At 36.3% G+C, this 12,485-nt stretch overlaps 2 protein-coding genes across 2 annotated transcripts in view; one reads left to right on the top strand and one right to left on the bottom strand.

The window, feature by feature from the left end:
• Positions 1-363: 363 nt before the first annotated feature.
• Positions 364-2,582, bottom strand: LOC110372086 (cytosolic Fe-S cluster assembly factor Nubp2 homolog). Its single transcript, XM_021328617.3, has 4 exons — positions 2,416-2,582; positions 2,043-2,313; positions 1,726-1,897; positions 364-1,007 (listed from the first exon to the last, which is right to left on the bottom strand). Exons 1-4 carry the CDS (start codon positions 2,524-2,526, stop codon positions 773-775), a joined length of 789 nt encoding a protein of 262 aa, XP_021184292.1. The 5' UTR covers positions 2,527-2,582; the 3' UTR covers positions 364-772.
• Positions 2,583-2,853: 271 nt separating this feature from the next.
• LOC110372027 (protein tweety) overlaps positions 2,854-12,485 on the top strand; it is a 79,009-nt gene continuing 69,377 nt past the window's right edge. Inside the window, exon 1 of the mRNA XM_064037410.1 lies at positions 2,854-3,158. The gene's annotated coding sequence lies outside the window, so the exon portion shown is untranslated. The remainder of the gene's footprint in view (positions 3,159-12,485) is intronic.

Here is a 12,485-nt window from a genome sequence, read left to right as displayed (position 1 = left end):
ATAATTTAAATGTAATTAAAACATGTTCTAAATGTTGAGAGACCTATAATAGTTACCAATCCACAATTGGTAAAGATATTTCAATGTTGTATGTGTAAGGCCACACCTAGTGAGGGCTTAGCGATAAAGAAAAGTAAGTGAAAATGTTTCTCGTAAGATATAATGAATTTATGTATTATGCATATATACGTTTATAAATGTTATATGTACTTGTGTATCAGGGTGTCTCGAAAAGATTTTATAATATATGTACTTTATTGTAGTACTAGTTTTGATACAATATTATTATCAAATCCAGAATTAAATGCATTTTTAGATTGTGTTTTATGTATTTGATAGAGATATTAAATAAATAGACTCATATAAAGATACTGAAGTTTTATTTACACCAATATTTGCTGGAATGATAATATGTAACAATTTCCCTTAAAAATAAATTGCACAGTGAGCAATACTTGACTTTTTGTCTATCACCTTTTTTCATACTTAATATTATAAACAGGACAAAATTGTATATTTGTTTGTATTGGATAAATTCAAAAACTATTGCACCGATTTAAAAAAATATTTCACCATCAGAAAACTATATTATCCGCGAGTAACATAGGCTACACTTTATCCCCAGTACTACAGGCAGTACTTCCCACGGAACGCAGTTGAAACCGCGGCAAAATGACTATTATAAAAACTGGTTAATTTCTGTTATCATGACACAGCTAAATATGACGTCATGATAATATTTCCATGATGATTCGTCGTTTTTGTAGTTGTCTTAATTCGTAGCTTCTTTGGTTTCAACTAGTTGATCAATGAGTGCATTGAACACTTTGCTTGTGGTAGAGTCGGGTAGTTCTGTGATAGCAGCTAGGCCTTGTCCAGCTAACTTGCCGACTCTTGGGTCGATAGGAATACTGCCCATGAAGGGGAGTTTGTACATTTCAGCCAGTGACTGGCCACCGCCGCTTGAGAATATGTTTGTGCATTCACTGCAGTTTGGGCATTCATATCTGGAAATAAGAACAAAAAAAATATTTTTACAATCTTAAAGATGGATTGATTGTCTGAAAGAGGACATGAAGAAGAAGGGAGTGGATGTAAGTATGACGTCTGACAGAGAGGAATGGAAGAAAAAGACATGTTGCACCAACCCCAAATGACTTGGGAACAGGGCAGGAAGATGATGATGACTATCTAAAAAGATTGTCAAATGTTTTGAAATCTAAAACGATTTCTTAAGATAACGCTGAAAAAGTTAGCAAGCTGGATTGAAATATATTTTTTTCTGTAGGTAATGGGAAATTATAGCACGAATGATAAAGTCGTTTGATGATTTCATCAAGTGACCTTTACAAATCACAGAGCGTTATGATAGCCACCCACAGGAACAGGAAATGTGACAGTGACACTGATAATATAAAAGATATCAATAAACTGGCAAAAAATATACATCCATGACAAATTGTAGGTACAGAAATCTTATTTTTTAGTTAACCCAATAGGTATGCTGCAGCCACCATATTACTAGAAAATGTGGTCCCCAAAATATATCAGCTTTAGTGTAACTCTTATCTCGAACTTTAATTCATAAAACTGGCCACTAAAGCCATTACTTTTGAAGACCATGTTGGATGACATAATAGGATGGTAAAGGGCCAAGCTTTGTAAAAGGAAGGATAAATGCCTAGATAAAAGATTTTCATCAGTGACCTGACTATTGAAACTTACCCGCTCATATTTTCAACAATGCCCAGTATAGGAATGTGCGTCCTTTTGCAGAATGTGATCTCCTTGCGTACATCCTCAATGGCTACTTCCTGTGGTGTGGTCACTATGAGTGCACCACATTGTGGAACCTGCCTGAGGGTGTCCATCACGGATATGTGCTCATCTGATGTTCCTGTTGAAGAAAGAGGTTGAGTATTAAGGTGTGATATCAATAAATACATTATTTCATATTTCTGATATTGATATTCTTTTTTTAAATGATTGCTTGGTTCAATGTGTTAAAATTAAAAACACTTCTTTTTTTTTAATTTACATACCTGGAGGAGTATCAATGACGAGGAAATCAAGATCCTGCCAGCATACATCTTCAAGAAACTGCTTAATCATTGAAGTTTTCTTTGGCCCTCTCCACACTACGGCGTCGTTTCGGGAACCGAGTAAAAAGCCTATTGACATCACCCCTAACCTCTGCTCTTTGTCCAAGTATACCGGGATCCAGCCATCAGGACCTTGGTGGATACTCTGATTCTCCAAGTTGAGAATGTATGGTACGCTGGGCCCACATAAATCTACGTCCAGTAGCCCAACCTAGAAGGCATAGGTCAATGATCAAAGGATATACTACAGATAAATATCAAATTCAACAATAGAGTAAGTACTAAGTAATAAAAACTCTAACTTGAATAATACCTTATAACCTCTTTCTTTTAAAGTTAGAGCCAGCTGTGTGCTTACTGTTGACTTTCCAACGCCTCCCTTCCCGGAGAGCACTATTATAACACGTTTAACAGAATCAAGCATTTTTACTTATTAATATAATAAAAATGAAAATTCAAAAAGTTTTACAAAATAAATATAAGAAAGAGTACAAGTGGAAAATGTCAGTATCAATATTGACAGTGACAGTCAGGTGAGTCAGGTTTGTAGAAACTACGAAAGTAAAAGAATAATTGTTAATAAAGCAATTCCCAGCTTTTACATAACAATTCTGCGTAATCTGCTTATTGTATTTTTTATTTTATATTTACTGAATTATTAAAATATTAATGCATTATTTTTTAGTTGCAGTGCGTGTAAAGGAGTACTTTTATTTTGACAGCGCTTGCGCTAATCGACGATCACAGCGCCCCTATCGTTGATGTTTTCCCCAGTTTTGTAAAGATTTTTGTAGCGGTGGTTGTGTTGATCGTTTGCCGGTGCACATTATATAGGAAATGCAACATTTTTCACATTTTATATATGTTTGTTGGACGTTTTATGACACAATCAGTTCAAGTTATAGTTTACTGTGTTGATTTGCTATAGCCTAAGTAGTGAACGACTTGTGTTAGTGTGTTTTATTTTCGTATAATTTCAGTTTAGTGGTTGTGCAAGGATTTGTCCCATCGACACTTGATTTGCTGCCTTGATCTGCATTCTCTGGTGTTTATGAGGTATTTATGGGCAATTATAGCTTTAGAAAGTGTATGTTTGATTAAAAAACTGGAGGTTTTATGTGACGAAGTTGAAGCATTACGATGATAATCTTACGATGCGGGCATTTATCATTAGACCCACCCCCGGGCAGAGTCGATGGGGATCGCTGTACGTATAATACTGTGCGTGTGCTAATGTCATAATTTATTGTAACAGGGGTCTGCTATATTAGTTTTTTTTTAAGTTCCTTTTTGTTATTGATTTTAAGGGCAAGACGATCGTTCATTTATTGAAACTATCGTGGGATTATCGATAGCATCGACTTACCGACGTCGTTCTGAATCTCCCGTTAAAACTTCACAGAAAACTTTTGATTACACATACATAGCAAAAATATGATCATTAAATGGGTCATATTGTTGTCAAAAGTACATATTTAAAAAACCGTCTTTTAGATAAATTCCGAAAACATAAATAAGCTTATTCACCCAGCAAACTGCTACCTATTTTACCCCCATGGGTGGAGTAACAACAAAATGCTAATTAGCATAATTATTTATGCTAACAAGTGTAATAAATTAGCCTAAACATGTAAATGGGTATAAAACCTTTTATTTACTTGTTTAACATAATAACTTACATGACCCCATTGAAACAGAATTACATAAAAATAAATAATTTAAGAACAGCTGCTTACTGCGTTATTTAAATTACCAATTATGTATGTAATTAGGACTAGTTTTACATGTCTTATTTGGATGAAATATTTTTTTTATTCATTTAAATTGACCACTTCCCTGTCCCATGGGTCATATGTGATACACACATCAATTGTTTAACTATTCTACCATACTAATATACAATAGTCAACATTGGGGACAGTGAAGTGGTTAACATTTAGGTTTTCATCCAACACTGTATCATAAGCCATTAAAAACAAGCGGAAAGCATACAGTAATAAATTCCTTAAAACAATACCTACAAAGTACTTACTTTATTGATTATCTAACTCCAGCAAAGGTTATGTCAATCATAATTTGATACAGCAAAAACCATTAATTTAATACTAATCATCATCAAACTTAAAATACATTAAAACATAATATACAAAGCTTTTATAAGCAACTCGGTTGAAAAGCAAATTAGTTGGCATCTTGGTCCCATATGCATGGCATATGACCACTAATTTAATAAAAATAGTAACAAACATGACCATGACACAGATGTACTGCTTGAATGTTTTTAATATGCAATTAATATTTATTTGAATTACTCTGTAAATATTACTATGTTGCTACTAGTTTTCTCCTCGCTTCTAGACTTTATAGTACCCATAGAATGTACCTAACAAGATTTTTTTATTAATTACATTATTACACAGTTCCAGGCTTGTGTCTTATAGATGCATCATCCAGCCAAATTAGCCAAAAAAATTATTTGAGGCTGAATCATATTTGAGAAATTGAACTCCGAAGCTAAGACCATTTTAGTGCTCAATACAAGAGGGTAGTTCTAATTCAACTCGCAACTATTTAGAACAGACATTAGAACAATTTCATGAACTCTTAAAAACCACAAACGTTCTAAGTACTTCTTTATAATATTTAAAGATAGTCATCAAATGTTACGCCCGCACATGTAAGTACACACAGTTTACTAAGTATGCCAAATGTGTTTGTTTTGCATTTTACAAGTACTGCATAATGATCACCAGCCGTCCTTCAACTTGATATTGTTTAAACAATGCGGTTTTTTGCAGTTTGCACAAATTATGATGGTCAATATTGCTTTTAGAGATTTAGTGCTGCATGATAATGAACTGCAGTTACTTGAATATTGTGTAAAAAGGCATATAAGTCCAGTCTATTTATTTACGGAAATGTGTGGAAGGAAAAGGGTCTAGCCGGCGTGACATAATCAAACATCGAGAACAAATATGTAGATCGCATTTTTCTGGAGCTCTAACATAAAATGCCCTTATGATGAAGAAGCTGTGGTATAAGAAATACAGGCTACAAAATAGTCATGCGAAGAATTTATCTCCAAAATAAACAGACGTAATGAATCTTCACAAAATCCCCTACAAAAACCAGTTTCTCCACGAAATATAATTTATAACTTTCCATACTTGAACGCCGAATAGAGTTGGAATAAAAGGAACAATACAGTCTCTAGGAAGGCCACAGCGGTGACCTCAATTCGGGTCGCCAACCGGGGGTGACTCACCCTGCGCGTGGCTCACACTTCACGACTAGTGAATGGACTCCTCGATACTCAAGATGCCTATAGTGCTCTTTAAAACGCCGCATTTTAAAACTATGTACAAAGAAATATGACCCTGAAATCACTGCTTAAGTTACGTCTGGTACGTGTCCCATCTCGTATTGTGAGAGACGAATGCTGTAATTTTATAAACAAAATCGCTGATGAATGTTATTGGATACGTCTACGAGCTCGCCGCTGTTGTGGATCAAATAACCCAAAAGCTGCTTTCGTTTGTGTTCTGAAAGGGATAAAAGAATGTTCTGACATTCGATTTAATTGAGGCTTTCTTTGGGATTACAAATATTTTCTTCCTAGTGTTCTGTTTGCATCCTCACTCTTATGTTTCTATCGCCCAGACCATCTACGAAGTCCAAAATGAGCTTTTGAGACGCATCTCTCGATATAATCGAGAACAAATAGAAAAGGAACCTATTCTTAGACTAGAACCACGCGACTAAAAACAAACCATACACTTTCGCCATCAGTTGCGCGACGGACCTAAAAATAACATCTACGGGGTACACAGTTAGACTTAATCGCGTACAACCCCAAGGCCGCTCGGGGTATAAATAAGGGTGAACTTATTACTTCTGGTCACCCCCCGTGAGTTCAACGGGGGAGGGTTATGTCGCATCATATTTTATGCACAAACCTCCCCCGATATCAGATTTGCTGACGTCGTTTGTTTTTATATTTCATTTAGACACCTTCGAAGGCTCATCGCACATCACGATATTTCAGGAAACAGTACAGAGTGCTTAGTGCGAGTTTTCGTGAATTTTTTTACGGACTCACATGAGAGCGCGTATACTAAGATTTGTATGCAGTGTTGCCAACTTAGTGGATTTTCCACTAATACTGGTGGTTTAAGTCCCCTATTTAGTGGCGAAATGTTGAAAGTACTGCGGGTCAAGTAGCGAAATGTAAGTTTTGTGGTACAACTTTAAGGAGTTACTATGGAGATTTGAAGTCTCACGGAATGTCAAAAAAGCATCTACAAAACAAAAAGGTGAACGACTACTATATAATTATATTAAGTACTCATTCATTGGTCAAATGCGTAACTAAACAATTTGTGAAACTACTACGCCGATTATAATTTGTGAAGGATTCGGATCGGGTCGGATGAATTGCTAAACAGATGTAATGCTTTGTCTGTTTTAATTTTCTATCGTTGCCGAGTTACATCTTTGGATGATTAAATTGTTTTAGGTTACAATAAAATATAAACAATATTTTTTTAGTGGTGAATTTGGTGATTTTAAGTGTGGGATAAATTTTCTTTAGTGGTTTTCTGGTGGTTTTAAAAGTTGACTCTGGTGGTAAGCTTCTACAACTGTTGGCAACACTGTTTGTATGGAACAAAAACAGGTTCCAATTTTTGACACTAGGTGGAGCTGTTTTTGTTCCATACAAATCTTAGTATACGCGCTCTCATGTGAGTCCGTAAAAAAATTCACGAAAACTCGCACTAAGCACTCTGATCATGAATATTTTGCCCACGATTCGTTTAGTTCGGTAAATAATACATTACGGTGGTTAGTGTAGGCCCGTGTGATCTCTGAATGCAGTATGCTAAAGTTATGCACGACTTAAGCAAGTGTGTCGGGAGGGAAACTCGGTGTTGGCACCGTACCACGATCTCATTAACCTTTATTGGAAGCTTAGACAATAAATACCGTTTGCAATGGAGAGCAAAGGGTTTTTCTCAATGACATGCACGATAACAGCAGTTCTCGTTAGTATCTGGGTGTGGACACGGATACAAGCGTGTGTTATGGGCCCTTACATTTAGAAAGTTCGATTTTCCACCAACTGTTCAATAGGCAGATTGAACGTTAACATGCGATATCAATTGAGAGTCAAGTTAACCGATTTCTCGCGTACTAAATCATAAGATTTATTCCGTAACTGCCGTGATTCGATGGCGTTTAACACCATTTAAATCTCCGAAGTGAAGTAGTTGTTCCGCTCAGCCTCGGAGCACTTCAGCGCGGTTGCGTAAAAACTAAATGCCAACGCGTTATGAAACTGCAGCCGTAATAGTACGGAAAAAGTCTTTTGCATAATTGCCGACCAAGTTGTTGGGATTTTTATAATGAAGTCGACCGCAGATCCCTCCTTAATGCTACCTGGACTTCTATTGCTCCCCTTTCATTGTATTTTTGTAAAAGCTTTCTACTTGACACCGTTCTTTAAAAAAGTATTGTTGGATTAAGAGGATCGTTAAAAGTTTTTGTTTTTCTCTCTACGATCATTAGGACAAGTTTGGGAATACTCGAATTACTTCAACAAGATTGCAGCTGTGGCAGCGTAACAAATTGTACAGTTTTTGTACAACGGCAACGGTAACTAGTAAAAACTGACCTTCTTGTGACTCCCTTTTACAAGTGTGATGAGATTACACGAATTATTAGATTAGTTGAAGTTCTTGTTAACTTCTATTATATAAAATTGCTTATTTATAACCTACACAACACAGTTTGGGACTGAATTTTATAAAGTCTAATAGCTATTCAATATTAGCTACCAAAGAGCAGTGGGCATTCGGTGCACGTGGCCGGATGCTATGAAACTTCAATAGTCACTGGACATATGGCGAGCTGACGACACTGATAAATGACAAGGCTGCGGGGGCAAAGCACCCATATTTCATTCTACATAGTAACAGTATTCAGAGCTATCATTTTGATAGACCACTATCAATGTTTTTTAAATTGACATGCATATGTGGAAAATAATACAGTTTTATAGTTTCCACAGTGCTCTTAAGAGCCCATCAAACCACATGTGTCTTGTTGTCAACTATACTATTCATAGTCTTTCAATAACGACCAATTACTCATGTTTTTAATGACCTATTAGTCTATGAAATTAAACTGAATTTGAAGAACAGTGACCGTCGTGAGCTGTGAGTAACTGGTACTTTGCCAATAACTATGCAATAAAATTCGCTAGCGTATTCATTGCAGGAAGCTCTTAACCAAGAAGAGAGTCCAGGAAGCCACCAAGAATAGACGAACGGAACTCGTCATTTAGTGTCATTCTGCAGGCTGGAAGGCGCGCGCTAACTCGTGAGCCATAAATCATAATGATTACATTACTGGAGGGGCCGCACCAGATGCACGGCTACCATCCTCCGTTACTACATGAGATTAGGCAGATTAGTGTACAAAATAAATTAAGCTCTTTGTACTGACTTTGGATTATAAATGACTCGTGATTATAAATCAATTACGACCTCTAAACCGCTCCTGTTCATTAAGTGCCTTTTAATGATCGTTTGAAAAGTTCGTAACTTATTGCTGCGGGTTAGAAGACTAATTTCGGTACCCAGTTCTGTGTTGTCATCATTATTATTTTCGATTTCGCCGCTCTTAGAAACGGGGATAGTAAAAGAAACATCATTAATTTTGCTCCCTCTACGCAATAAATGAAAGGAGGGCAGCATGACAATCCCTAGGCTCTTTCCGGCCTCATTAAGGTATTTCGCTGGATGTAATAATGTTGGCTAAAAATATAAAGGCTGTGCTCGTCGGTACAGGGTGACCGCGGAGATGCCACTCGAGATAACCGGCTCGCAGACTGTGACACTAACGACCCGCTGCGAATTGGGTTAATGTCTCTTTTTGCAGAACTACATCTGTCACGGGTAAAACATTGTTTCACTTTGTGCATTTTCGGAATGGTCCGAGTTTGTCGTGTCAGGTAGCATCAGGATACTTAATATGCGCCGCTTTAAAAAAAGGACCAAAAAACTACTGCACAAGTCCCAAAAAATAACTTGTTATCGAATCTCTTAAGACTTTACTATCCCAATGGCCTTGCCTAATCAATTTTGCAAAAACACTCATTTGGCAGGCAATCATTTCTGTGGATAAATGTAGCTCAGCATATTGCCAAAAGAAATTGTCATATAAGACAAATAAAATAAGCAATTACAGGAAATAATTTGCGTGCAGTGTAGTGACAATAAAGAGTATGCAGCTAGGGTGGCTGCGAGTCCAGCAATGTCGTTATACTGCGTGAGGGTGGGAATCCAATCAAGTCTCCATTCCCTTGAGCCATTGAGTCGCCGGAATGCGTCATCAAATTTATTATTATTGCCACCAATGACACTTTTAAATCTACTTGCTTAATGTTTTGGAAGATCAACGGACAGCGAGTGTAACCGCAAATGCAGTTATTTATTTATCATTTAAAAAGTCATCAACTAGTTTTGAGCTCGATCATTTTATACGTAGAATAAGTAGGTAGACATTTGAAATCTCAGTATCTGTTAGTTCCTAAAACTGTAAAAGAATTGCTGTCTTGGCAAGTTTTCGGCTTTTTCCTTTACCAATTAAAGCTCCTAGTGTTATCCGTTCCCATTCGTTATCTTACTATACCACAAAAAAAAAGTAAACAAGAATGAATTCTGGTCCTTCACGACTTGTGAGTTTAAAATTATGTACGGTAAATAAATAAATATTCGGATGATCGGAACTACTGTGCTGACCTCAACGCTAAAGGTCAGTAGTAACCGGATCGTAACACCAACAAGAATGACGAAAGCCACGATTTAGTTAAGTAAATGCTTTACAGATAACAAATTGACCTGCCACTTAGGAACTTCAAAGGCACGGCTTCCCTCATTTCCATAGCTATCATTGGAACGGTAGTTAGTAGATATGTGAAATTTATCGTCAATTGTTTTTTTTTCGATAACTAGTAGAATCTTCATAATCGCAGTTGTCTTCGAATAATTTTGGGATTCCGAACTTGGATCTTGAATCAGGAGGTTTGTTACAAAACAGGCACCGATCACCAAAAGGCTATGTAGAAACCTGCTATCATGGTATGGTAATGTATTGCGAAGGAATGAGGATCACTATAATGAGGAAGGTCTTCAATATTATTGTGGATGAACACATAAGAAGGGGACGACCAAAGACACGATGGATGGACTGTGTTGACAGGAGGATGATAATGTTATTTGTCCCAAACAACCCTGGGAACATAGTTGTAATCAGTTGCAAATTGTAGCTGTTATCATAATTCTAAGTTATCGCGGTGCGTTGGTGGCTGCACCGCTGCATAGCTCTGATAACTGCAATGATAAATTAGTATCAAATGTGTATGTAGCATTGTTTGAAGCCTAATATGTTGTATTAGTCATTTGGAGGCAGGAAGAACAGTTGGTCATAGATGAGTCAAAGTTTGGATATCATTGAATGTGACCGACTATTTTAATTCGTTGCAATGTGTGTATCCAAACAAGCATTCAAAGAAGTTGTTTTTTTTTCGAAAGATATTGTACAAAACGTCAGTGTTTAAATTATCTTTGGGAATGTCATCCAGTTTTTCCAGTTTAACAGTATTCATGTTTATTTTTGCAGTCACAATCAAAGGCGTTGTGCATTGGGAATTCCCCTCGTATAGTACCAACTTTATTATACTGCTTTATCGTTTAAATACCTAACTTTTAATATTCAGTTTTTATACATCAGTGCTTATAAAAACTTTGTAAAGGATTTTTTTCCCGTAACAAGTACAAATTACTTCGTAATACTAAACGATGTTCAGACTATAATTAGTAATTAACACAACATATTCCATGATACACAGTAATTGTAGCTCGTTAATCCGTCGTGGGGTTAATAACTCTGTTTGCTAAAAATCAATACACTAAACATTTACTTTCGTTAGTTATAGTAGTCTGCGTAGTATGTACGTAGGTAACTATTTAATTTACTAATCTGCGGTAATGCTTCATTTTCAGTATGTAATCCTATTATTCCGATTCGAGCTATGTCTTACCTACTGTTAAATGATGCGTACCGTATTTGTCAGGTATCTTTAATGTATTGGAAACACAACATACTCAAAACATCGGGACATAATATGAATTTAGTTTTTTTTTAATGATCCTAGTATTTTCAATTTAAACAAAGAAGAAGGTGCGAGTAGAGGAACCGCAGAGAAAGAGAGACCGCAAACCACCAAAATTGATATCAATTAAAATAAAAAAATAAACCTCAAAGCTAACCCGCATGAAATTGATATGTCACCAAATAAAACGTAACGGTACAGTAACTCAAACGAAGGCGTTAACGTGAACACACTGGTACAATTAGCATCTGGCGGGCCGATCCGGGCGATCAATCTTGAGCGTGCATATAATTGCAATCATTAAACATCAGGACTTTATGGGTCTCCCAGAAAAAGTCGTAGACCTTAAACGAAGGTGTGGGAATGGCAACCCCCGAGAAAGAGAAACCGCAAAGCAAGCAAGCGACATACAAAATTGTACATCTCATTTAAAAATTAAACCTCAAATGCTAACCCGCATGAAATTGATATGTCACCAAATAAAATGTAACGGTACAGTAACGCAAACGAAGGCGTTGACGCAAACACGCTGGTACAATTAGCATCTGGCGGGCCGATCCGGGCGATCAATCATGAGCGTGCATATAATTGCTTAAGTAATCGCATTATCTCGATTGCATGGACCATTGCAGTCGGTACGCTTTGAGGTGTCGGGTTGCAATGGTATTAATTTAATAATGAGGATGATGAGGAAAATAAAGATGAATCGATTGTAGAAGACAATGAAGTCCTGCGAAGAGTAGAATACTGTAAAAACAAAGCATATCCATATGATGTATTGAAAACGAAATTCAATGAAGAATTTGGAAAACTTATTATTTTTCTATATTTTGTATGCACTGTGTCCTCTATAAAAGAGTTATAAGACTAGTTTATTCAATTTTTACTAAACTTCTACTACAGCATTAATTTCCACGGTCTAAAACAATCGCGGCGCCTGCGCCATTATGTCATTTATTTATTGCCACTATTAATTGTGGTGCTATGATATTATGACTGATTTATTGTCTTTTGCAATCTTTTTACTGTCTATGTGCTGCCACTGTCCACAATATTGAGTATTATGCAACATCAACTAGAAAAAACTAATTTATTAGGTTCTGTTTTTACTTTAATGGGTTCAATCTATCAAGCGCATAATATAGTTCTCCCACAAAATACACTGACTTTATCTGCAGTGTTTGATGAATAATTAGGTAATATCAGAA

The sequence above is a fragment of the Helicoverpa armigera genome, chromosome 2 (assembly GCF_030705265.1).
Source record: "Helicoverpa armigera isolate CAAS_96S chromosome 2, ASM3070526v1, whole genome shotgun sequence".
Classification (NCBI taxonomy): domain Eukaryota; kingdom Metazoa; phylum Arthropoda; class Insecta; order Lepidoptera; family Noctuidae; genus Helicoverpa; species Helicoverpa armigera.
Note: the sequence above shows the minus strand (reverse complement) of the source record. Positions and strands in the feature narration are given on the sequence as shown.

Coding starts and splice junctions, on each gene's coding strand:
- LOC110372086 (XM_021328617.3), bottom strand. CDS start 2,526: ATGCTTGATTCTGTTAAACGTGTTATAATAGTGCTCTCCGGGAAGGGA. Junction 1,898..2,042: donor CGTCATTGATACTCCTCCAG/GTATGTAAATTA, acceptor TTTCTTCAACAG/GAACATCAGATGAGCACATA. Junction 1,008..1,725: donor ATTGTTGAAAATATGAGCGG/GTAAGTTTCAAT, acceptor TCTTATTTCCAG/ATATGAATGCCCAAACTGCA.